The sequence below is a fragment of the Mobula birostris genome, chromosome 1, assembly GCF_030028105.1.
Source record: "Mobula birostris isolate sMobBir1 chromosome 1, sMobBir1.hap1, whole genome shotgun sequence".
Taxonomy (NCBI): domain Eukaryota; kingdom Metazoa; phylum Chordata; class Chondrichthyes; order Myliobatiformes; family Myliobatidae; genus Mobula; species Mobula birostris.
In genome coordinates this window covers 148,803,399-148,829,027 of record NC_092370.1, presented here as the reverse complement: position 1 = coordinate 148,829,027, position 25,629 = coordinate 148,803,399, and the positions used below count along the sequence as shown (strand labels likewise).

At 43.5% G+C, this 25,629-nt stretch overlaps 1 protein-coding gene across 13 annotated transcripts in view; it reads right to left on the bottom strand.

The window, feature by feature from the left end:
• heatr4 (HEAT repeat containing 4) overlaps positions 1-25,629 on the bottom strand; it is a 215,762-nt gene that overhangs the window by 171,904 nt on the left and 18,229 nt on the right. For all 13 annotated transcript variants that reach the window (XR_011886603.1, XM_072263529.1, XM_072263497.1 and 10 more), the window contains 3 exons: positions 25,424-25,599; positions 15,934-16,095; positions 2,224-2,418 (listed from right to left, as the gene is read on the bottom strand). Coding sequence is in view for 12 of the 13 variants with exons in the window: in XM_072263529.1 (XP_072119630.1) it covers positions 2,224-2,418; positions 15,934-16,095; positions 25,424-25,599 (533 nt within the window). In the remaining variant the exon portion in view is untranslated. The remainder of the gene's footprint in view (positions 1-2,223; positions 2,419-15,933; positions 16,096-25,423; positions 25,600-25,629) is intronic.

The window sequence follows — 25,629 nt, the reverse complement described above, 5'->3', positions numbered from 1 at the left end:
TATAATTCAGTGACCAGAACTGTACACAATACTCCAAATTTGGCCTTACCAATGCCTTATTCAATTTCAACATTACATCCCAACTCAATGCTCTGATTAATAAAGGCCAGCATACCAAAAGCTTTATTCACCACCCTATCCACATGAGATTCCACCTTCAGGGAACTATGCACCATTATTCTAGATCCCTCTGTTCTACAGCATTCTTCAATGCCCTACCATTTACCATGTATGTCTTATTTTGATTAGTCCTACCAAAATGTAGCACCTCATATTTTTCAGCATTAAACTCCATCTGCCATCTTTCAGCCCACTCTTCTAACTGGCCTACATCTCTCTGCAAGCTTTGAAAACCTACTTCATTATCTACAACTCCACCTATCTTAGTATCATCTGCATACTTACTAATCCAATTTACCACCCCATCATTTTAAGACAGAGTGCCTGAGTGACGTCAGCCGCCGGCTTTCTCGGCTTCTGTTTGATTCTTACTGACAGAGAGAGGGGAGCGGAACTATTTGACTCTGCAGCTTGTTTTGATTTAAGCAAGGACACTCACTCTCACACAGTCAGTCGCAGTCGGACAACGGAAGGAAGCCAGTGACTAAGGGGTCACTGGTTGGAACTTCCTTTTACTTTATACTTTATTGTCACCAAACAATTGACACTAGAATGTACAATCATCACAGCGATACTTGATTTTGCGCTTCCGGCTCCCTGGATAACAGTGCCCACAAGGGTGGGTTGAGCATCGACCCAGCATATCGATAAGTGGCTATCACGTTATGTGATTGGGGCAACCTTGTCGAAACTACCTATGTGTTAACCCTTGCTTGGCTGGTAGTTCCCTTTAAAGACGGTTCCCCTGTGATAAGCTACTATTGGTGATCATTCGTAAGTGGATTTGGAACGACGACAGATAAAACCTACGGCGATTGTTATCCTTTTTTACCACCGTGGAACCTGTAGAATTCGACATAAATGCTTTCTCTCGACATTCAGCTTGGATTACAAATCTCTCTCTCACATCCTTTAATCCGTGGATGAACTGAACTTTCATACCTTACCATCTCAGGATTTTAAGCCTGGTACCCTACCCCCCCCCCCCCACCCCCCCCCCACAAGCTCAATAGTTTGGGAGCTACATTTACACATATGTATACTCATAATACTGTTAACTTCTGATTATTCTCAATTAAGTTGCTATATTAAGGAGATACTAATAAAGATAGTGGTTTTAACATCAAAACCAGACTCCAGGTGTGGTCTATCGCTGCTAATTTTAAACCATTACAGGTATGTAATACCAGTAATTTCTAAGGTAGGGACATGTTCGGCACAACTTTGTGGCCTGAAGGGCCTGTATTGTGCTGTAGGTTTTATGTTTCCATGTTTCTCTGGCATTTCTTATACTCAAGTACCTCATTTGATCCAAACTATCTATCTTGATATGCACACCTCCTTTTCACCAGAGACTCAATATCTCTTCATAACCATTAGCCTTGTCTTTAATCTTAATAGTACACAAATTCTTCACTCCCAATGTTTCATTTTTAAAACATTGTGGATTTCAGGAAGTGATGGTTGGCAGAGCACCTATACTGGTCCTCATTGAGGGGTCAGTGGTGAAAAGGGGAAGCAGACTCAAGTTGTTTGCCATCAACATCTCAGACAATCTATCCCAGACAAAACACATTGACACAATCACACAGAAGACATTCCAGCAGCCCTACTTTGTTAGAAGTTTGAAGAAATTGGATACGTCAGTAAACACTCTTGCAAGTCTCTATAGATGAGCATTCTCACAGGTGTATCACAGCCTGGTGAGGAGGCTCCAGTGTATAGGTTTTCAAAAGCCTGTAAGGGAACATCAGATTTCATTTAGATTAGAAAAAAGATCTGGAACACATTAGTCGTTGAAGCTATCACATTGTGATAATAACCTACCACGCTCTTTGGTTCTTCTGTCATCTGGTGCCTTAATCATGTTGGGTGTTATCTGAAACCAGACACATTGTTCTTTCTGTGAGCATCCTCATCAATTTGTGTGATACAATCACACATTTTGTGAGCTGGATCCAATTAATGGGAAGGAAACCCAGAAGAAGTCAGTGCCCGTGGAATGTATGATAATCAGTGCCCTCACAAACATTAATATGGGTGAATGAAACAGGGAAAGCTAGCAAGATAATTTCCCAAATTCCTTCTGTACAGTAAACTTACACATATGCCAAGCTTTAATCCATTCTGTGACCATGTTGCGCATTACTTGCCGATCTTCATGGGTATTAAACGATTTCTTCAGTGGTTTGTGCAGGAGTCCATAATCTGGTGGCCTCAGCCCTTTCTCTGTGGTATAATCAGTCAGGGTGGGCAATACCGTCCACCTCCTCAGGCCTTTGCACACTTTCTGCAGCCCTGTGTGGGTAGAGATAGAAATCGACATTATGGCAAGAACAAATGGAGCATCAATGACATTTCTTTCAGTTTTCACAGGTTCTCCTTTACTTTGAACCCTCTACTATTCTTCTTCCTCCTCCATCCGAGAACCAGGGCCTCAATACTTCTTTCCTGATTTGCAGTGAACCAGGGGGTTGATTCCTTCTCTACTGCTCCTTCAATGTCACAAAAACAAAGGAGCTGGTTGTGGATTACAGGACGAATGGAGACAGACTAACCCCTATTGATATCAATTGATCTGGTGTTGAGAGGGTGATCAGCTTTAAGTTCCTCGGTATACACATCACGGAGGATCTCACGTGGTCTGTACATACCGGCTGTGTGGTGAAAAAGGCACAGCAGCATCTCTTTCACCTCAGACGGTTGAGGAAGTTCAGTATGGGCCCCCAAATCCTAAGAATTTTCTACAGGGGCACAACTGAGAGCTGCCTGGTATGGGAACTGTTCCCTCAATCACAGGACTCTGCAGAGAGTGGTGCCGACAGCCCAGCACATCTGTAGATGTGATCTTCCCACTATTCAGGACATTCTTAAAGACGTGCATAAAAAGGGCCCAAAGGATCAGTGGGGACCCTAGTCACCCCAACCACAAACTGTTCCAGCTGCTACCATCCAGGAAACTGTACAGCAGTATAAATGCCAGGACCAACAGTCTCCGTAACAGTTTCTTCCACCAAGCCATCAGACTACTCAATCCATGCCTACGTAACTGTATTTCTATGTTATATTAACTGTCCCGTTGTACATACTATTTATTATGTCCATTTAGATGGAGATGTAATGTAAAGATTTTTACTCCTCAAGTATATGAAGGATGTAAGTAATAAAGTCAATTCAATTCAAATATTTCTTACATTCAGCTAGGCCACATGTTCATGATTTCAACCTATAATATGCACTGAAGGTGGCTGGGCCATTGTGTCTTATTCTCAGGACTACACCATGGAATTTATATGCCTCATTTAGAGGATGAAAAATTCAGAATCAATGGCCTGATGAAGATCTGGAAAGCAGTGCTTAAAGGGTAGGTTTGCAGGTGGATGAAGTGGGCTGTGGTGCAATGAAGGACAAATAGTCAAGGTAGTTGAGAAACAGCATGAAATTCGGACTAATACCAGTAAAAATAAACACTAAATTTACGAACCAGCAACCTATTTTGTATGCAACACTATTTTGTATGATTGTGCCTCAGATGACGATTGAAAAATTGAAATATATGCCTAGAAATTAAATGGCACTAAATGGACATAATTGGCAGGGCATAGTGGACTGAAGTACCCGTCTGTGCACTTTATGACTAGGACTCTAAACAAAAATAACAGCATCAGAATGTTATAGTGGGTGAATAGTTTCACTCTACCTACCTACAGGTGTATAGCAGGTGCAGCAATTACTTTAGAAAGGTATCAGAAGGGCAAAAAAGATATCTACGCCAAAATCCTAAAAGTTTCTATATCAGTAGCAAAAGGGAGTGAGTAGGTTCTTATGAGGACCAGTGTGATTGACTACAAGAGATGTGTAATCTTCAATCAATTCTTCTTGTTTATATTTAACATGCAGAAGCTCAGGGAAGCCAGGGAATACAGAGAACAGTGATGTTCAGAAATGTATTGACTTTATAAAAGAAAAGGTGCTGGTGATTTTGGAGAGCATAAAAGTGAACAAATCCCCAGGGCCTGACCTACTCTAGGATATTGTTGAGAGGAACACTAAAAGGAACTGCTGGGGCCTTGGCAGAGATTTTTGTATTATTATTCATTGGTGAGGAACTGACAGACTAGATTGTAACTGATTTGATTTTATTTCAGATGAGCTGCAAACACACAGCAGAGAATGACAGGCCAGTGAGCTAACAACATTGGGATAGTATTGGAGGGGATTCGAAGAGAAAGGATCAACCTGTATTTGGAAAGGCAAGGAATGACTATGATCCTTTGACTGGCTAGGGAATTTTTGTGGAAAATTGCGTCTCACGAATTTTATTGTTTTTTTAAATCAGGTTGGAATCAGGATGGAACAAGCAAAGAATGGAAAATCTCAAGATATTGTTATTGTCATGGGAGATCTAAATGCTAAAGTAGGACAAAGTGCTGATGGAAATACCACAGGAAAATTTGGACTCAGGGAAAGAAATGAAAGAGGTGAGAAGTGGGTAGAATGGTGCAAAATGAATAATCAGGTCATTATGAATATGGGGTGTATGGGATGTATGGGGTGTCAGGGAGGGGTAGCACCTCTGGTGGGGGAACATGTCACGTCCTTTTCAGGGCGGTTAGTCCAACTTTGGTCCCCACCTGGCACTCAGCTCTCACCTGTGGCTCCCCGTAGCTGTTTGCATGCGACAGTGGCCACACCCCGGGCAACGGCTTCGACAAGCCGGCTAAACCAGGTGAGGGTAGCCAACGGGTCTCAAACCCTCGGTGAGATAGGGAGTTGTCTATCCCAGCATGTGAAGACAGACTCCGGCGGATTGAGCGGACGAGACCAGTGGAAGGTCCAACGGTCAAGAAGGCGGTCTCTGAAAGCGTCGTGGAACGTGTAGAGCAGGACAAGACACAGAAGACGTTCTGGTCATCCACTGCGCCTAGTCCCATCTCCAGCCGTCTAGACTCTGTCTTGCCACTGGATCCAGATGGGAATTGGGAAGAGAGAGTGAGGCTGACGCTGCGCAACTCTCCCTCACTTAAATCCAAATCATGCGCTAGTCTCAACACCATCATTATGGTGTCGAGGTCCTCTTCGACGTCAACGATGGACGAACAACAACCACAATGAATACCTACTTTAAAAACCATCCAAGACACTTGTGGACCTGGAAAAGTCCAGGTGATAACATGAGAAATCAAATTGACTTCATTACTATAAACCAAAGATTTAGAAACTCAGTGCAAAACATATCCAGGTGCAGACTGTAATAGGGACTATAACTCAGTAGTATGTCTTGTAAAAGTAAAACTTAAAAAACTAAAGAAGCAAATACCTGAACAATCCCTTGACTACTTGCAATTAATTAAAGAAGAAAACTTAAGACAAAAAATTTACAATTGAAGTAAGGAATAGATTTCAAAGTCTAGAAATAGAATCTGTTGAAGATGATAGCAATCATGTAGAAATGAAATTTAACTCTCTAAAGGATGCCTTGGTAGAATCAGCAAAGTCAGTGATTCCAAAAAAAGTAAAAAGCACAAAGAATAAATGGATGACAGATGAAATCAAAAATCTAATGGAAGAAAGGACACGGAAGAAAGCAAACCCAATAGAATATAAGACCTTAGATAAAAAAGTTAAAAGCTTATGTCAAAAAGCCAAAGAAGAATGGTTATACCAGGAATGTGAGCAAATAGAAAGAATCCCTACTACTGATCCAAAAAGGTCACATCAACAAAACAAAAATATCACTGATAAAAAGCTCCTCTGTTCTTCAGGTGGATGTTTGAAAGCAAAGGGTGGTACTATTATCATGAAAAAAGATGGGATTATGAACAGATGGACTAAGTATATTCAGTAATTGTTTGAAGATGATTGAGGCAAAAAACCAGAAATTAAGAAAAACATTGAAGGTCCAAGTATTTAAAAATCTGAAGTTCGTAATGCAATAAATAAGATGAAGAAAGGAAAGGCAGCAGGTCCTGATGAATTCGTAATAGAACAAATTATTGTCCTTGAAGATTATTGAATTGAAAAACTTACTGATTTAATCAATGACATTTATGAGACTGGAAAAATACCAGAAGAGATGAAAAAAATCAGTATTTATCACTCTTCCTAAGAAAGCTGGAGCAATAGAATGTGAATTACATAGGACCATACGTTTAATGAGTCATATCACCAAGATACTTCTAAGAATTTTGATGGCAAGAGCTAAAAGTAAGATACAAGCTGAAATGGGTAAAGAACAATGTGGTTTTGTGAAAGACAAAGGTACAAGAAACGAGATATTGATGTTAAGGATACTATCAGAACGAGCTATTCAAGTGCAAAAAGATTTGTTTGTTTTATTGACTACACAAAAGCATTTGATAAAAGTGAAGCACAATAAGTTCATTGAAATATTACAGGAAACTCTAGATCTAGATTCAAAAGACCTCTGCCTAATCAGAAATCTGTACTGGGAACAAACTGCCACTGTAAGAATAGATGGAGAAGTGTGTCAGTTTACGAAAACCAAGAGAGGCATTAGACAAGGGTGTGTTTTCTCCCCTGATTTATTTAATGTGTACAGTGAAACAATATTACAAAAAATAAGAGACATCTTGGGAATCAAAGTTGGCAGTGAAAACATCAATAATTTCAGATATGCAGATGACACTGTGTTAATTGCAAGTACGGAGGAAGAACTACAAAACTTAATTGTTATAATTGTTGAAGAAAGTGCAAAAATGGGTCTATCAATTGCAAAAAGACAATGTATGGTGATATCCAAAAAGAAGGAGAATCCTATCTGCAGGCTGAGAATAAACTGGGAAGACATAAAACAAGTACAGAACTTTTGCTGCTTAGGAAGCTGGGTGAGATCAGATAGCAGGTGCGACTTGGACATCAAAAGAAGAATAGGGATGGCAAAAGACACCTTTACGAGAATGAAGAGTATACTGACCAATACTAAGCAAGACATGACAACCCGCCTCAGAGTACTGAAATGTTATGTTTATCCAGTTATGTTATATGGCTCAGAATGTTGGACAATATCTAGTAACATGAGGATATGAATTGTAGCAGCAGAAATGTGGTTTTTGAGGAGGATGCAAAGAATATCGTGGATGAAACGAATATCTAATGAGGATGTCATGAACAGAGCAAACACAAAAAGGGAAATAATGTATGGGATCATGAAAAGGCAGCGTAACTTCATTGGACATGTGATTAGGAAAGAGGAGTTAGAATGCACGGTAATTATGGGAAAGATTGAAGGGAAGAAAGCAAGAGGAAGACAAAGACAAATGATGATGGAGACAGTAGTCAGAGAATTGGAAATGAATACCAATGAATTGATCTACTTGACCCGAAACAGGAGTGTGTGGGCCATGGCAGTCAAAGCTCAAACCTGATGATGATGATAGGAGGATGACAAGGGTTGAGAAGAAGATGTTATCCTACATCAGATTTACCAAGGGCTTTGACAAGGACCTACAGATCACATTGGGTCTGGGGTGAGCTAGCCAAATGGATACAACATTGGGTTGGTGAAATGAATCAGAAGTTGGCAGTGGAAGGTTGCAAGCTTGTGACCAGTGGTGTGCTGCCAGGATCTGTGCTGGGCACTTTGATGTTTATCACCTTTATTAACAATTTGGATTGAACATGTAGGCAGAAAATAAGTTTGTGGGTGACGCCAAAATTTGCTGTACGGTAGACAGTGAAGAAAGTTGTCTAAGGTTAAAATAAGATCTAGTTAAGATGGGAAATTGGGCAAAGGAATGGCATATGAAATTTAACTACGACAAGTGCAAGGCGATGCACTTCGGGAAATTAAACAAGGTAGGACATACACAATGAATGGGAGGGCCCTGAGAAATGTGGTAAAATAGAGGGACCTTGAAGTACAAGTACTTAGTTCCCTGAGAGCAGCAATGCATCAGGTGATAAAGAGGCCAGAATCCACATGGCATATTTGCCTTCACTGCTTGAGGCAGTGAGTACAAGAATCAGGATCTAATGTTACTGTATGACCACACCTGGAATATTGTGTGCAGTTCTGGTCACCATGTTATTGGAAGAATGTGATTGAGCTGGAGAGAGTGCCGAAAAGATTCACAAAGATGTTACCAAGACTAGAGGGCTTGAGATATAGAGAGAGGTCTGTTTCTGGAGTGAATGAGGCTGAGGGATGCTCTTATAGAAGTTTAGAATGTCATCAGGGGAATAAATGAGGTAACTCACGCAAAATAGAAGGGAAGATACAAGATTGCTGGGGCCTTGACCAGTAACTTCATGTCCTCTCTAGCCATAGGCAAGAACCCAGAGGACTACTGAGTGGTTAATGTTACAGCTCTATTTAAGAAGGGAATAAGGGAAAATCCTGGGAACTATTGACCAGCGAGTCTCACATCAGTTGTAGGGAAATTGCTGCAGAAAAGTTATAGGGATAGGATACATGAACATCTGGAAACTCATGGTTGAATTAGGGAGAGCCAGCATGGCTTTGTGCATGGCAGACCTTGTCTTATCAACTTGATTTGAGTTTTTTGACAAGGTGACCATAAGACATAGGAGCAGAATTTGGCCATTCAGCCCATCACATTTGCTCTCCCATTTCATCATGACTGATCCCGGATACAATTCAACTCCATTCATCTGCCCTCTCATCATATCCCTTGATGCCCTGACCAATCAGGAAACTATCAACTTCGGCTTTACATATACCCAAGGACTTGGCCTCCACCACAGTCTGAGGCAGAGCATTCCACAGATTTACTACTCTCTGGCTAAAAAAAATTCCTCCTTACTTCTGTTCTAAAAGGTTGCCCCTCTATTTTGAGGCTCTGCCCTCTAGTTCTGGATACCTCCACCATAGGAAACATCCTCTCCACATCCACCCTATCTAGTCCTTTCAACATTCAGTAGCTCAATGAGATCCCCACACATTCTTCTAAATTCTAGTGAGTATAGGCCCAAAGCTACCAAACACTCCTCATATGTTAACCCCTTCATTCCCAGAATCATCCCTGTGAACCTCCTCTGAACTCTCCCCAATGGCAATACATCCTTCCTGAGATATGGGGCCTAAAACTGTTGACGATGCTCCAAGTGTGGCCTGACTAGTGTCCTATAAAGCTTCAGCGTTATCTTCTTGCTTTTATATGGTCGGCTGCTCTGAACAGAGTCTGGACCTCTGGCTCAGAAGGGTAGGGAAAGGAAAAGGAAGGCAGTAGTGATAGCGGTCTCTATAGTTAGGGGGGTCAAACAGGCGATTCTGTGGACGCAGTAAAGAAATTCGGATGGTAATTTGCCTCCCAGGTGCCAGGGTCCGGGATGTTTTAGAACTCGTCCAAGACATCCTGCAGTGGGAGGGAGACCAGCCAGAGGTCGTGGTACATATTGGTATCAATGACATAGGTAGGAAGAGGGAAGAGGTCCTGAAAAAAGACTACAGGGAATTAGGAAGGAAGTTGAGAAGCAGGACTGCAAAGGTAGTAATCTCGAGATTACTACCTGTGCCACGTGACAGTGAGTATAGGAATAGAATGAGTTGGAGGATAAATGCGTGGCTGAGGGTTTGGAGGAGGGGGCAGGAATTCAGATTTCTGGATCATTGGGACCTCTTTTACGGCAGGTGTGACCTGTATTAAAAGGGCGGGTTGCATTTGAATTCCAGGGGGACCAATATCCTGGCGGGGAGGTTTGCTAAGGCTACTGGGGAGAGTTTAAACTAGAATTGTTGGGGGTGGGAACCGAACTGAAGAGACGAGGCGGTTGGCTCACAAATAGAGAAAGCTTTTAGACAGTGCAAGAGGGAGGATAGGGACATGCTCAGACTGATGGTTTGAGATGTGTTTATTTTAACGCAAGGAGTACTGTGAACAAAGCGGATGAGCTTAGAGTGTGGATCATTACTTGGAGCCATGATGTGGTGGCCATTACAGAGACTTGGATGTCGCAGGGACAGGAATGGTTACTTCAAATGCCAGGTATTAGATGTTTCAGAAAGGACAGGGAGGGAGGCAAAAGAGGTGGGGGCATGGCACTACTGAATCTCTGATCATTGATCGTGTGGATAGTCAGAGGCTTTTTCCCGGGGCTAAAATGGTTGCCACTAGAGAACACAGGTTTAAGATGCTGGGGAGTAGGTACAGAGGAGATGTCAGGGATAAATTTTTTACTCAGAGTGCTGAGTGCGTGGAGTGGGCTGCTGGTGATGGTGGTGGAGGTGGATACGATAGGGTCTTTTTAGAGATTTTTGGATAGGTACATGGAGCTTAGAAAAATAGAGTGTTATGGTTAAGCCTAGTAATTTCTAAGGTAGAGACATGTGCGGCACAACTTTGTGGGCCAAAGGGCCCGTATTATGCTGTAGGTTTTTATGCTTCTATATTCTATTCCCTTTGAACTAAATGCTAACATTGCATTTGGCTTCTTTACCACAGACTCAACCTGTACATTAACTTTCTGGGAGTCTTGCACGAGGACTCCCAAGTCCCTTTGCACTTCTGAAGCTTGAATGTTCTCCCCATTTAGTCTGTACTATTGTCCCTTTTACCAAAACACATAATCATACATTTCCCAACACTGTATTCCTTCTGCCACATTTTTGCCCATTCTTCCTACTTCTCTAAGTCCTGCTGCAATCGCACTGCTTCCTCAGCACTACCTACCCCTCCACCTATCTTTGTATCACCTGCGGAAGTTGATAGTGTCCTAATTGGTCAGGGCATCAAAGGATATGGCAAGAAGGCAGGTGTGTGGGCTTGAGTGGAATCCAGGTTCAGTGATGATGGAATGGCATAGCTGACTCGATGGGCTGAGTTGCCTAATTATGCTCCTATATCTTATTGTCTTATCTGTTATCTCTTCAGCAACCTCCTTCAGGACTCTGGGATAGCCCATCTTGTCCAGCTCACTTATCCACCTTAAGACCTTTGAGTTTGCCTTGCACTTTTTCCTTTGCAATAGCTTTGGCACTCACTCCCGCTCCCTGACACTCACTGACCTCTGGCATACAGCTAGTGTCTTCCACAGTAAAGACTGAAGCAGAGTACGTATTAAGTTCATCTGCTATTTCTTTGTCCCCCATTACTACCTCACCAGCATCATTGTCCAGTGGTCCAATATCAACTCTCACCTCCTTATCAAACTGAAAAAACTTTTAGTAACACACATCAAAGTTGCTGGTGAACGCAGCAGGCCAGGCAGCATCTGTAGGAAGAGATGCAGTCGACGTTTCAGGCCGAGACCCTTTGTCAGGACTGCTGCGTTCACCAGCAACTTTGATATGTGTTGCTTGAATTTCCAGCATCTGCAGAATTCCTGTTGTTTGCGTTTAAAAACTTTTAGTATCCTGCTTTATATTATTGGCTAGTTTGCCCCTATGTTTCATCTTTTCCCTTCTTGCTTTTTTAGTTGCCTTTTATTGGATTTTAAAAACTTCCCAATCATCCAACTTCCCACTCCTTTTTGCTACCTTACATGGTCTTTCCTTGCCTTTTATATAGTCCTTCACTTCCCTTGTCATCCATAGTTGCCTACACCCGCCACTTGAGAACAAATTCTTCTGTGGAACATACCTATCTTGCGCCTTGTGAACTATTCCCTGAAAGTTCAGCCACCTCTGTTCTGCCATCAGTCCCACCTGTATCCCACTCCAATCCACCTGGGCAAGCTCCTCTCTCATGCCTCTGTAATTCCCTTTATTCCATTGCGTTACTGATACATGTGATTTGTGTTTCTCCCTCTCAAATTGCAGTATGAATTCAATCATACCATGATCACTGCCTCCTAAGGGTTCCTTTACGTTAAGCTGACTAATAAGATAGCCTTTCCCCTAGTAGGCTTGAGCACAAGCTGCTCTAAAATCCAATCTCGTAGGCATTCAACAAATTCTGCCTCTTGCGATCTGATACTAACCTGATTTTCCCAATCCCCTTGCATATTGAAGTCCCCCACTACAATTGTGATCTTTATTATAGGCCTTTTCCAGCTTCCTTTGTAATCTCAACCCCACATCTTGGCTACTATTTGGAGGCCTATATGTGAGTCCCATAATGTTTTTTTTACCCTTGCAGTTTCTTAACTCCACACACAAAGATTCAGCAATCTCTGACCCCATGTCACGTCATATGTGACTCTATGTGACGAGAGAGATTGATTAGGTTAGGGCACTGGATGTTGTCTACCTGGATTTTTAGTAAGATGTTTGACAAAGAACAGAGAGATCTTGTGATCCAAGTTCACAGCTCCTTGAAAGTGGCTACACAGGTCAATAAGGTGGTTAAGAAGGCTTATGCAATGCTTCCTTCTATTAGTTGAGACACAGAGTTCAAAGTTAAGAAGTTATGTTGCAACCTTATAAAACTCTGGTTAGGCCACATCTGGAGTACTGCATCCAATTTTGGAGCCCCGCAAAAGGAGATTTACCAGGATGCTGCCCAGTTTAGAGGGCATATGCTGTCATGAGAGGCAGGATAAACCTGGATTTTTTCTCTGGAGTGCTGGAGGCTGAGGGGAGACCTGATAGAAGTTTATAAGATTATGACCTGCTGTCAGAGCGCTGAAGCAAGGACCCAATCACAGACCTAGTACTGTGCGCACTGTGATATCTACCTAGTAGCAAATCCAGAGGGGCAACAAAGTCGGCGTCAAAGTTCAGACAGAGATCAAAAATTCCAGAGAAATCCAAAAACTAGAATCGGGAAACAGGTACAGTCAATATTCAGACGGACACAGTACAGATACGAATGCTGGAAAGGCTCAGGAAAACTCACTGGCACAATCTGGCAATAAACAGGTGAAATCACAGGACTGAAATACACTGAGCAATAAACAGGGAGGCAGATGATAGGTGGAGCACAATGAGACAGAAGTGGCAGCAAAACAGGTAATGAGAAACAGGTGAGAGCCGGAGTGCTCAGTAATACAGGGACTGGAGTAGAGCAGGAGCGGGGACAGGAGCACATGGGGCATGAAAACAAACAAAAGCACATGGCAATACAAAACCACAAAATGATGGCTATGGGGAAACACACAAAAAGACAGTTCAACTGGAGGTACTGACACCTGCATACATAGAGCAGACAGGGAGTATCTGTTTCCCAGGGTTGAGATGTCTAATACAAGAGGGCATTCATTGAAAGTGAAAAGGGATAGGTTCAAGGGGGATGTACTGTTTGGTATGGTAGTAGAGGCAAATACATTAGAGGCTCTTAAGAGACATTTGCATCGGCACATGGAAGTAAGTAAGATATGAAGGAATATGGACATTGTATAGTTAGGAGGGATTAGTGTTTGGTTATTTTTGCTTTGCCTTTTAACTGGTTCGGTACAACATTGTGGGCCAAATGGCCTATTCCTGTGCTGTACTGTTCTGTCTTCTAAATGCTGGAGAAACTCAGCAGGTCAAGCAGTATCTATGGAAATAAATTAACAGTCGATATTTCAGATCAAGACCCTTCTACAGGACTGGAAAGGAGAAGGTGCTAGATAAAAAAGTGTGGGGAGAAGGAGGAGGATAGCTGCAAGGTGATAGGTGAAACCACATGGATAGTAAAGATAAAGGGATGGAGAGGAAGGAATCTGATAGGAGAGGAGAGTGGACTATAGGAGAAAGGAAAGGCGGAGAGGACCCCGGGGAAGGTGATCGGCTGCTGAGAAGAGGTAAGAGGCCAAAGTGTGGAATAGAAGAAGAGGGGAGGGAGAGAGAAAAATATTTTACCATGAGGAGAAATCTATATTCATGCCATCAGATTGAAGGCTACCCAGATGGAATATAAGGTGTTACTCCTCCACCCTGAGGGTGGCCTCATCTTGTCAGAATGAGAATTGGAATTAAAATTGCAAACACGAGGAAATCTGCAGATGCTGGAAATCCAAGCAACACACATAAAATGCTGGAGGAAAACATGTTTCCGATGTTGGGAGAGTCCAGAACCAGAGGCCATAATTTGAGAATAAGGGGTAGGCCATTTAGAACAGAGTTGAGGAAAAACTTTTTCACCCAGAGAGTTGTGGATCTGTGGAAGGCAGTGGAGGCCAATTCTCTGGATGCTTTCAAGAAAGGGTTAGATAGAGCTCTTAAATATAGCGGAGTCAAGGGATAGGGGGAGAAGGCAGGAATGGGGTACTGATTGTGGATGATCAGCCATGATCATAGTGAATGGCGGTGCTGGCTTGAAGGGCTGAATGGCCTACTCCTGCACCTATATTCTATTGTCTATTAACTCAGCAGGCTAGGCAGCATCTATGAAAAAGGGTAAACAATCGATGCTTCAGGCCGAGACCCTTAAAATGTTTGGCCATTGGGAAGCTGCGCTTTTGACAGCTGGAGTAGAGATGCTCAATGAAGCGGTCCCCCAATTTCTGACCAATGTAGAAGAGGCCACATCAAGATCACTGGACATCATAGACAACCCCATGAGATTCACGAGTGAAGTGTTGCCTCACTTGGAAGGACTGTTTGGGGCCCTGAATGGAGGTGAATGGGCAGGTATAGCACTTTGGCCACTTGCAGGGATAAGTGGCGGGAGGAAGATTAGTGGGAAGGGATGAATGGATAAGGGAATCACAGTGGGAGCAAACACTGCGAGAGGTGGGGGGTGGTAAGGTGAAGGTATTTTTAGTGGTGATGATAGAAGTTGCAGAGGATGATGTGTTGGATGCAGAGGCTTATAGGGTGGAAGGAAAGAATAACAGGAACTATCACTGCTAAAGGTGGCAGGAAGATAGGATGAACATGGGTGTTCAGGAAAGTTGATGAAGTTGGCCAGCTCAACGTGGGTGCTTAAAGCAGCACTGATGCAGTCAGCAATGTAGTGGAGGAAGAGTTGAGAATATCCAAGGAAGGCTCAGAACATAGATATTCTGGAACACAGAACATATAACAATACAGAACAGGAACAGGCCATTCAGCCCACAATATTGTGCTAAGGCAGATAAAAAGCAAATCAAGAACACCCAAACACTAATCCCTACAACATGTTCATATCCCCCCATCTTCCTCACATCCATGTGCCTATCCAAACACCTCTTCAAACCCTCTCACATACTTACCTCTACCATCAAACCAGGCAGTACATTCCAGACATCCACAACTGTGAGTAAAAATCTTACCCCTCACAACCTCCTTGAACCTACCCCCTCTCATCTTCAATACATGCCCTCTGGTATTAAACATTTTAACCCTGGGGAAAAGATACTCCCTGTCCACTCTATCTATCCCATTCATAATCGTATAAACCTCCATTAGATCTCCCCTCAGCCTGCACCGCTCCAGAGAAAACAACCCAAGTGTATCCAGCCTTATTATGATAGCACACACCTTCTAAACCAGGCAGTATCCTGATAAACCTCTTCTGCACCTGCTCCAAAGCTTCAACATCCTTGTACCTATTTAAATTAAAACTGAAGTTAATTTTTGATCAATTTTCTTTGAAAGGGAGATGCAGTAAAGACCAAATCTTTCTAGCCTTCAAAAAGGACCTTGTTGAAAAATCCTGCAAGTATTGCAGTGGAGACATGAGACAAATTCCTCTAATTGGGAGCTTGACAGAAGTTACTCTGCTCTGAACAGCCATGGAGGTGAATTTTCTCAGGAGGTTATGGTGCCTCCCCAAGGTCTGCTGGTGGGCAGAATGTGGAGTTCAGAAAAGAAAGTTGTACATCCATTTAAATCCAGAAAAAGTATGAAGGGAACTCATCTCTGACAGGACACCCATGTTAATACAGTGTATCTGGGAGGTGGTGGATGTGGTGGAGGTGAAGACCAGTGTTGAGCTGTGCCTTATTTTCAGAACTCTGCACATCAAGCAATGAGAGAGATCGAACCTGGAGGTGTTTGCTGTTGATTTTGGTCCTTTTTGTTCTCTGACCATTCTGCTGGCATTTGGGGGAATTGCTCCTGGAGATGCTTCTGATACTCTGACAGGTTGTCCATGATGATTTGCTCTTTGTACTTCTCACCATCATGGTGAACAATATTGGCTGACCCTGAAACGAAAAATTCCTGATTAAAATTTCATAACGTGGAACAGGTCTAATTCAACAATAAGCAAGTGCTTTGAGAGGCTGGTCAAGGACTACATCTCCACCATGCTACCACCCACACTAGACCCCCTATAATTTGCCTACTGACACAACCGATGGACAGATGATGCAATAGCCACTGCCCTACATACCATCCTTACACATCTGGAGAAGAAGGATGCTTATGTGAGAATGCTGTTCTTGGATTACAGTTCAGCATTCAACACCATAATTCCCTCCAGGCTCAACAGGAAGCTCAGAGACCTTGGTCTTGAACCTGCCTTCTGCAGCTGGATCCTGGACTTCCTGTCAGATTGCCGGCAGGTGTTAAGAGTGGGCTCCCTCACCTCTGCCCCTCTGACTCTCAACACAGGAGCTCCTCAGGGCTGCATAGTAAGTCCCCTCCTTTACTCTTCTGTATACCCATGGTTGTGTCACCACCCACAGCTCCAATCTGCTAATGAACTTTGCTGACGACACTATATTGATTGGCCTTATCTCAAACAATAACGAGGTGGCCTACAGGGAAGAAGTCATTACCCTGACACTGTGGTGTCAAGAAAACAACCTCTCCCTCATTGTCGCAAAAACAAAGGAGCTGGTTGTGGATTACAGGAAGAATAGAGACGGGCTAACCCCTATTGACATCAGTAGATCTGGGGTTTAGAGGGTAAACAGCTTTAAATTCCTCAGTATCCACATCACTGAAGGCCTCACGTGGTCTGTACACACCTGCTCTGTGGTGAAAAAGGCACAACAGCACCTCTTTCACGTCAAACAGTTGAGGAAGTTTGGTATGGGCCCCCAAATCCTAAGAACTTTCTACAGGGGCACAATTGAGAGCAACCTGACCAGTTGCATCACTGCCTGGTATGGGAACAGTACCTCCCTTAATCGCAGGATTCTGCAGAGAGTGGTGCGGACAGCCCAGCCCATCTGTAGTTGTGAACTTTCCATGATTCAGACATTTACAAAGACAGGTGTGAGAAAAGGGCCCAAAGGATCATTGGGGACTCCAGTCACCCCAACCACAAACTGTTCCAGCTGCTATCATCCAGGAAACGGTACCGCAGCATAAAAGCCAGGACCAAAAGGCTCCGGGACAGCTTCTTCCACCAGACCAACAGACTGATTAACTCATGCTGATTTGAGTGTATTTCTATGTTACATTGACTGGTCTATTTATTATAAATTATAATTTCACATTGCACATTTAGATGGAGGTGTAACGCAAAAATTGTTACTCGTATGTGAAGGATGCAAGAAATAAAATCAATTCAATTCAGTTCCCAACACTTCCTGCCTTTAATACTCAATTAGAAGAGGACAAGGACATGATAAACATCCAACACCTTTCAATAAGTCATACTTCATCTCCTCCTTCCAATACCTACTTCCCAATTACCTTATGCTATAATTTCACAATATTGTAGGAAGCTTTCAGGATTTTTGGTGTCCTGGCATGTGAGCACTTCTTCCAAAGGTAGAACATAGAAGAGTATTGCCAAGGGACAGGCCATTCAGTCCACAGTGTTGTGCTGAACCCCAGCTGAAAAGCAAATCAAAAACACCCAATATCCTCCCTATAGCAACTATGAACTTAGATTCCATGATCTTTCTGCTCAGCAACACTGTTAAAGATCTTGCCCTTAACAGTTTACTCTCTCCTTGCATTTTCCCAACCAAAGATGCAACACCTGACCTTTATCTGGGTTAACCTCCAACTGCTACTTTTCCATCAATATCTACAACTGATCTATATCACACTATATTCTGACAGTCTTCTACAATATACACAACTCCACCCATCTTGTCTCTTGCCTCCTTCAATAAGCTGGGGTAAATCCCATCAGGCCCTGGGGACTTAGGAGCCCAATACTTCCTCCTCCTTGACCTCTAAAGGCTTGAACGCATTTAGGTGTTCACTCAGCACTGATCTATTCCATATCCTTTTCCTTGGTAAATACTGAAACAAAGTACTCATTAAGTACCTCACTCACATTCATCACATCCAAGCCAATGTTTCCCTCTTTAACCTTGAGTGGTCTCACCCTCTCCCTAGTTATCACTTTGCTCTTGTATGTATAGAATAACTTGTGATTCTCTTTAATCCTACTTGCCAAGGGCTTTTCATGGCCCCTCCTGGCTTTCCTAATTCCCTTCTTTAGTTCTTTCTGGCTTCTTTATACTCCTCATGTGCTTCATTTGACATACGCTTCCTTTTTCTTCTTGACTAAATTTTTCACCTCTCTGGGACATCCAAGGTTCTCTTATCTTTCCATCCCATTCTTCGAACAGGAGCATACCTTTCCAGTACCCTGTGCAATTGATCTTTAAACACCCTCCACATGTCTGATGTGGACTTGCCAGAGAAAAATTGTTCCCAATTAACTCCTCTTAGTTCCTGCCCAATCTTGTCATCATTTGCCCGACATCAATTTAAAACTCCCCTGCATGAACACACCTATCCTCGTACACACCTATCCTGAAAGTTAAAGAGTTATGGCCTCTGTTCCAGAACTGCTCACCTAATGAAGGGAGGGAAGGGGGGAGACGAGGGGGAGGGGAGGGGGGAGACGAGGGGGAGAGGGAGGAATTGGGGAGGGAGAGGATGTGAGAGAAGGTGTGGAGAGAGCAGGAGGGGGAGGGGAGGTGGAGAGGATGGGGAGGGGGGAGAGGATGGGGAGAAGGGTGAACACAGAACATAGAATAGTACAGCACAGTACAGGCTCTTTGGCCCACAATGTTGTGCCGACCCTTAAGCCCTGCCTCCCATATAAGCCCCCACCTTAAATTCCTCCATATACCTGTCTAGGAGTCTCTTAAATTTCACTAGTGTACCTGCGTCCACCACTGACTCAGGCAGTGCATTCCACGCACCAACCACTCTCTAAGTAAAAAACCTTCCTCTAATATCCCCCTTGAACTTCCCACCCCTTACCTTAAAGCTATGTCCTCTTGTATTGAGCAGCGGTGCCCTGGAGAAGAGGCGATGGCTATCCACTCTATCTATTCCTCTTAATAACCATATAACCATATAACAATTACAGCACAGAAACAGGCCATCTCAGCCCTTCTAGTCCATGCCGAACTCCTACTCTCACCTAGTCCCACCGACCTGCACTTGGTCCATAACCCTCGATTCCCTTCCTGTCCATATATCTATACAATTTAACTTCAAACGACAACATCGAACCTGCCTCAGCTACTTCTGCTGGAAGCTCGTTCCACACAGCTACCACTCTCTGAGTAAAGAACTTCCCCCTCATGTTACCCCTAAACTTTTGCCTTTTAACTCTCAATTCATGTCCTCTTGTTTGAATCTTCTCCATTCTCAATGGAAAAAGCCTATCCACGTCAACTCTATCAATCCCCCTCATAATTTTAAACACCTCTATCAAGTCCCCCCTCAACCTTCTATGCTCCAAAGAATAAAGATCTAACTTGTTCAACCTTTCTCTGAAACTCAGGTGCTGAAACCCAGGTAACATTCTAGTACTCTCCCAATTTTATTGACACCTTTCCTATAATTCGGTGACCAGAACTGTACACAATACTCCAAATTTGGCTTTACCAATGCCTTATACAATTTCAACATTACATCCCAACTCCTATACTCAATGCTCTGATTAATAAAGGCCAGCATACCAAAAGCTTTCTTCACCACCCTATCCACATGAGATTCCACCTTCAGGGAACTATGCACCATTATTCCTAGATCCCTCTGTTCTACAGCATTCTTCAATGCCCTACCATTTACCATGTATGTCCTAGTTTGATTAGTCCTATCAAAATGTAGCACCTCACATTTTTCAGCATTAAACTCCATCTGCCATTTTTCAGCCCACTCTTCTAACTGGCCTAAATCTCTCTGCAAGCTTTGAAAACCTACTTCATTATCCACAACGTCGCCTATCTTAGTATCATCCGCATACTTACTAATCCAATTTACCACCCCATCATCCAGATCATTAACATATATGACAAACAACATTGGACCCAGTACAGATCCCTGAGGCACACCGCTACACACCGTCCTCCAATCTGACAAACAGTTATCCACTACTACTCTCTGGCGTCTCTCATCCAGCCACTGCTGAATCCATTTTACTACTTCGATATTAATGCCTAACGATTGATCCTTCCTAACTAACCTTCCGAGTGGAACCTTGTCAAAGGCCTTACTGAAGTCCATATAGACAACATCTACCGCTTTACCTTCGTCGACTTTCCTAGTAACCTCATCAAAAAATTCAATAAGATTTGTCAAACATAACCTTCCACACACAAATCCATGTTAACTGTTCCTAATCAGACCCTGTCTATCCAGATAATTATATATACCATCTCTAAGAATACTTTCCATCAATTTACCCACCACTGACGTCAAACTCACAGGCCGATAATTGCTAGGTTTACTCTTAGAACCCTTTTTAAACAATGGAACCACATGAGCAATACGCCAATCCTCCGGCACCATCCCCGTTTCTAATGACATTTGAAATATTTCTGTCAGAGCTATTTCCACACTAACTTCCCTCAAGGTCCTAGGGAATATCTTGTCCGAACCCGGAGACTTATCCACTTTTATATTCCTTAAAAGCGCCAGTACTTCCTCTTCTTTAATCGTCATATTTTCCTAACTGCAGAAACCTTTTGGATTTATTTTCACCTTACTTGCTAAAGCTGCCTCGTATCTTCTTTTAGCTTTTCTAATTTCTTTAAGATTCTTTTTACATTCTTTATATTCCTCGAGCACCTCATTAACTCTAAGCTGCCTATATTTATTGTAAATCCCTCTCTTTTTCCAAACTAAGTTTCCTATATCCCTTGAAAACCATGGCTCTCTCAAACTTTTAACCTTTCCTTTCAACCTAACAGGAACATAAAGATCCTGTACCCTCAAAATTTCACCTTTAAATGACCTTCATTTCTCTATTACATCCTTCCCATAAAACAAATTGTCCCAATCCACTCCTTCGAAATCCTTTCGCATCTCCTCAAAGTTAGCCTTTCTCCAATCAAGACTTTCAACCCTGGGTCCAGTCCTATCCTTCTCCATAATGATATTGAAACTAATGTTATTGTGATCACTGGACCCGAAGTGCTCCCCAACACATACCTCTGTCACCTGCTCTATTTCATTCCCTAACAGGAGATCCAACGCTGCCCCTTCTCTAGTTGGTACCTCTATGTATCGCTGCAAAAAAACTATCTTGCACACATTTGACAAACTCCAAACCATCCAGCCCTTTCACAGAATGGGTCTCCCAGTCTATGCGTGGAAAACTAAAATCTCCCACAATCACAACCTTGTGCTTACTACAAATATCTGCTACCTCTTTACAAATTTGCTCCTCCAGTTCTCAGTCCCCATTAGGTGGTCTATAATACACCCTTATAAGTGTCACCACACCTTTCCTATTCCTCAATTCCACCCAAATAGCCTCCCTGGACGAGTCCACTAATTTATTCTGCCAGAGCACCGCTGTAATATTTTCTCTGACAAGCAATGCAACACCTCCCCCTCTTGCCCCTCCTATTCTATCACACCTGAAGCAACGAAATCCTGGAATATTTAGTTGCCAATCACATCCCTCCTGCAACCACGTTTCACTAATAGCTACAACATCATATTTCCAGGTATCGATCCATGCTCTAAGCTCATCCACTTTTCTTACAATGCTCTTAAATAGATGCACTTAAAAAACTCTCCACCTCCTACTCTCTTTTTATCCTTAATGGAGCAAACAACTTTGTTATCTTTTTCTTCCTTGACCCCTACATCTTTGGTCTGAGTGCTCCTGATCTCTGTCCCTTGCCTATCCTACCTCACACACTGTCTACTAGCTTTCTCTATTTGTGAACTAACCTCCTCTCTGCTAGTCTTGTTAATTTGATTCCCACCCCGCAACCACTCTAGTTTAAAGTCACCTCAGTAGCCCTAGCAAATCTCCCCGTCAGGATATTGGTCCCCCTAGGATTCAAGTGTAACCCGTCCTTTTTGTACAGGTCACATCTGTGTCAAAAGAGGTCCCAATGATCCAAAAACTTGAATCCCTGCCCCCTGCTCCAATCCCTCAGCTACGCATTTATCCTCCACCTCATTGCATTCCTACTCACACTGTCGCGTAGCACAGGCAGTAATCCTGAGATTACTACCTTTGCGGTCCTTTTTCTCAACTCCCTTCCTAACTGCCTATATTCTCCTTTCAGGACCTCTCCCCTTTTCCTACCTAAGTCATTGGTACCCATATGTACCACAGCCTCTGGCTCCTCTCCCTCCCACTTCAGGATATCTTGGATGCGATCAGAAATATCCCGGACCCTGGCACCAGGGAGGCAAACTACCATCCGGGTCTCCAGACTGCGTCCACAGAATCACCTATCTGACCCCCTTACTATCAAGTCCCCTATTACTACTGCCCTCCTCTTCCTATACTATCTTGTACACCTCTATCATGTCTCCTCTTATCCTCCTTCTCTCCAAAGAGTAAAGCCCGAGCTCCCTTAATCTCTGAACCCATACTTTCTAAACCGGGCAGCATTCTGGTAGATTTCCTCTGTACCCTTTCCAATGCTTCCACATCCTTTCTATAGTGAGGTGACCAGAAATGGACACAGTACTCCAAGTGTGGCCTCACCAGAGTTTTATGGAACTGCATCATTTCCCAACGACTCTTAAACTCTATCACTCGACTTATGAAAGCTAACCCTCCATAAGCTTTCTTAACTACCCTATCTACCTGTGAGGCAACTTTCAGGTATCTGTGGACATGTACCCCCAGATCTCTCTGCTCCTCCACACTACCAAGTATCCTGCCATTTACTTTGTACTCTGCCTTGGAGTTTGTCCTTCCAAAGTGTACCACCTCACACTTCTCCGGGTTGAACTCCATCTGCCACTTCTCAGCCCACTTCTACATCCTATCAATGTCTCTCTGCAATCTTTGACAACCCTCTACACTATCCACAACACCAACAACCTTTGTGTCGTCTGCAAACTTGCCACCCCCCCCCCTTCCATACCCACATTCGGGTTGTTAATAAAAATCACGAAAAGTAGAGGTCGCAGAACCAATCCTTGTGGGACACCACTAGTCACAACCCTCCAATCCGAATGTACTCCCTCCACCACGACCCTCTGCTTTCTGCCATCAAGCCAATTCTGAATCCACCTGGCCAAACCTCCGTGGATCCCATGCCTTCTGACTTTCTGAATGAGCCTACCATGTGGAACCTTGTCAAATGCCTTACTAAAATCCATATAGATCACAACCACTGCACTACCCTCATCTATATGCCTGGTCACCTTCTCAAAGAACTCTATCAGGCTTGTTAGACATGATCTGCCCTTCACAAAGCCATGCTGACTGTCCCTGATCAGACCATGATTCTCTAAATGCCCAGAGATCCTATCTCTAAGAATCTTTTCCAACAGCTTTCCCACCACAGACGTAAGGCTCACTGGTCTATAATTACCCGGACTATCCCTACTACCTTTTTTGAACAAAGGGACAACATTTGCTTCCCTCCAATCCTCCGGTACCATTCCCGGGGACAACAAGGACATAAAGATCCTAGCCAGAGGCTCAGCCACCTCTTCCCTTGCCTCGTGGAGCAGCCTGGGGAATATTCCGTCAGGTCCCGGGGACTTATCCATCCTAATGTATTTTAACAACTCCAACATCCCCTCTCCCTTAATATCAACATGCTCCAGAACATCAACCTCACCGTCATCAAGTTCTCTTTCATTGGTGAATACCGAAGGAGTATTCATTGAGGACCTCGCTCACTTGCACAGCCTCCAGGCACATCTTCCCACCTTTATCTCTAATCGGTCCTATCTTCACTCCTGTCATTCTTTTGTTCTTCACTTAATTGAAGAATGCCTTGGGGCTTTCCTTTACCCTACTTGCCAAGGCCTTCTCATGCCCCTTCTTGCTCTCCTTCGCCCCTTCTTAAGCTCCTTTCTTGTTACCCTATATTCCTCACCTCACTTGTCACCCATGGTTCCTTCACCCTACCATTCTTTCTTTCTTTTCAGATCTTTTTATTGTTACATCATACAGAAAAAATAACATGAGTACATTGAAGTAACAATACTTACAATGTCTCAAAAAAGACATCTTAAAGATTGAAAAAAAGATTTGTGATAACAAAGAAAAACCTACTAAGCAGAAAAGTGAAAAAAAAACCCTCATGTACGCTGCCTTCTCCCACCTGACTAGATTTTCCACCTCACCCATGGTTCCTTCACCCTACCATTCTTTATCTTCCTCACCAGAACAAATTTATCCCTGACCTCCTGCAAAGAGATCCCTAAACATCAACCACATGTCCATAGTACATTTCCCTGCAAAAACATCATCCCAATTCACACCCACAAGTTCTAACCTTATAGCCTCATAGTTTGCCCTTCCCCAATTAAAAATTTTCCTGTCCTCTCTGATTCTATCCTTTTCCATAGAGGACTGGGGGGGGCGGTGCTGTGAGGACGGGGGGGTTGTGTGTGTGAGGACGGGGGTAGGACGGGGGGCAGAGGACGGGGGAGAGAGAGAGGAGGGGGAGTGGACGTGAGTGTGGGGGATAGGGGAGAGAAAGAAGGGAAGATGAGGAATGGGGAAGATTGGGGGATGGTAGGGAGGGGAAAGATGGTAGGGGAGGGGGAGAGGGGTGGAGAGGGGTTGGTGGGGGTAGAGATGGGGGTAGAGAGGGTGTGTGCGCGCACTGGGAGAGAGGGGGTTGGGCGATAGAGGGAGCTTAGAGAGATGGGTAGAGAGGGCATGTGCACACGAGGGGGTAGGGTGCATGTGCACAGGAGAGAGGGTGTGTGTGGGGAGAGGGGGAGAAAGGGGTGGAGAGAGGCGAGATGGTAGGGGGAGAGAGACGGAGGGGGAGAGAGACGGATGAGGAGAGTGGGGGCAAGAGTGGGGAGTGTGGGGGGGATGGGGAGAGGAGGTGGGGAGTGTGGGAGGATAGAGAGAGGAGGTGGGGAGATGGGGTGAGGGGAGAGAGAGTGGGGTAAATGGCAGTGCGGGGTTGGTGGGGGCAAATGTGGATACTAGATGGAGAGAGAAAGGGTGTTTTAAATAATGAGAAACAGTTTTTTTTATGTCTGTAGCATAAGGTGATCCTCTATTAGTTGTTCCGGCCTCTAGAATGGTGAGAGGATGGTATAACTAACAGTGGATTATATCATCTAATACAACAAACTTTGAACTTAAGCACTGTTTCAGCTTTTCACAACTAATGATCCAGCTTGTGCAGAGTCCCCAGTGTCACTGCTTACCGGTGTAAAGTTCTTGCTCAAAAACATTTTCTGTGTAATAGACATGCTTCCCAAGCTTTGAGTTGAGGATGTTCTTTGGAGGAAGTTCCATGTGCTTCACTTTCAATTTGGCTGCTGTTGAGTTTACATCTCCAGGCTGCTCTACAATGTCCTCATGCAGTTCAAATTCTGGAACCCTGGGGAATGCCAACAGAGTATAACGTTGC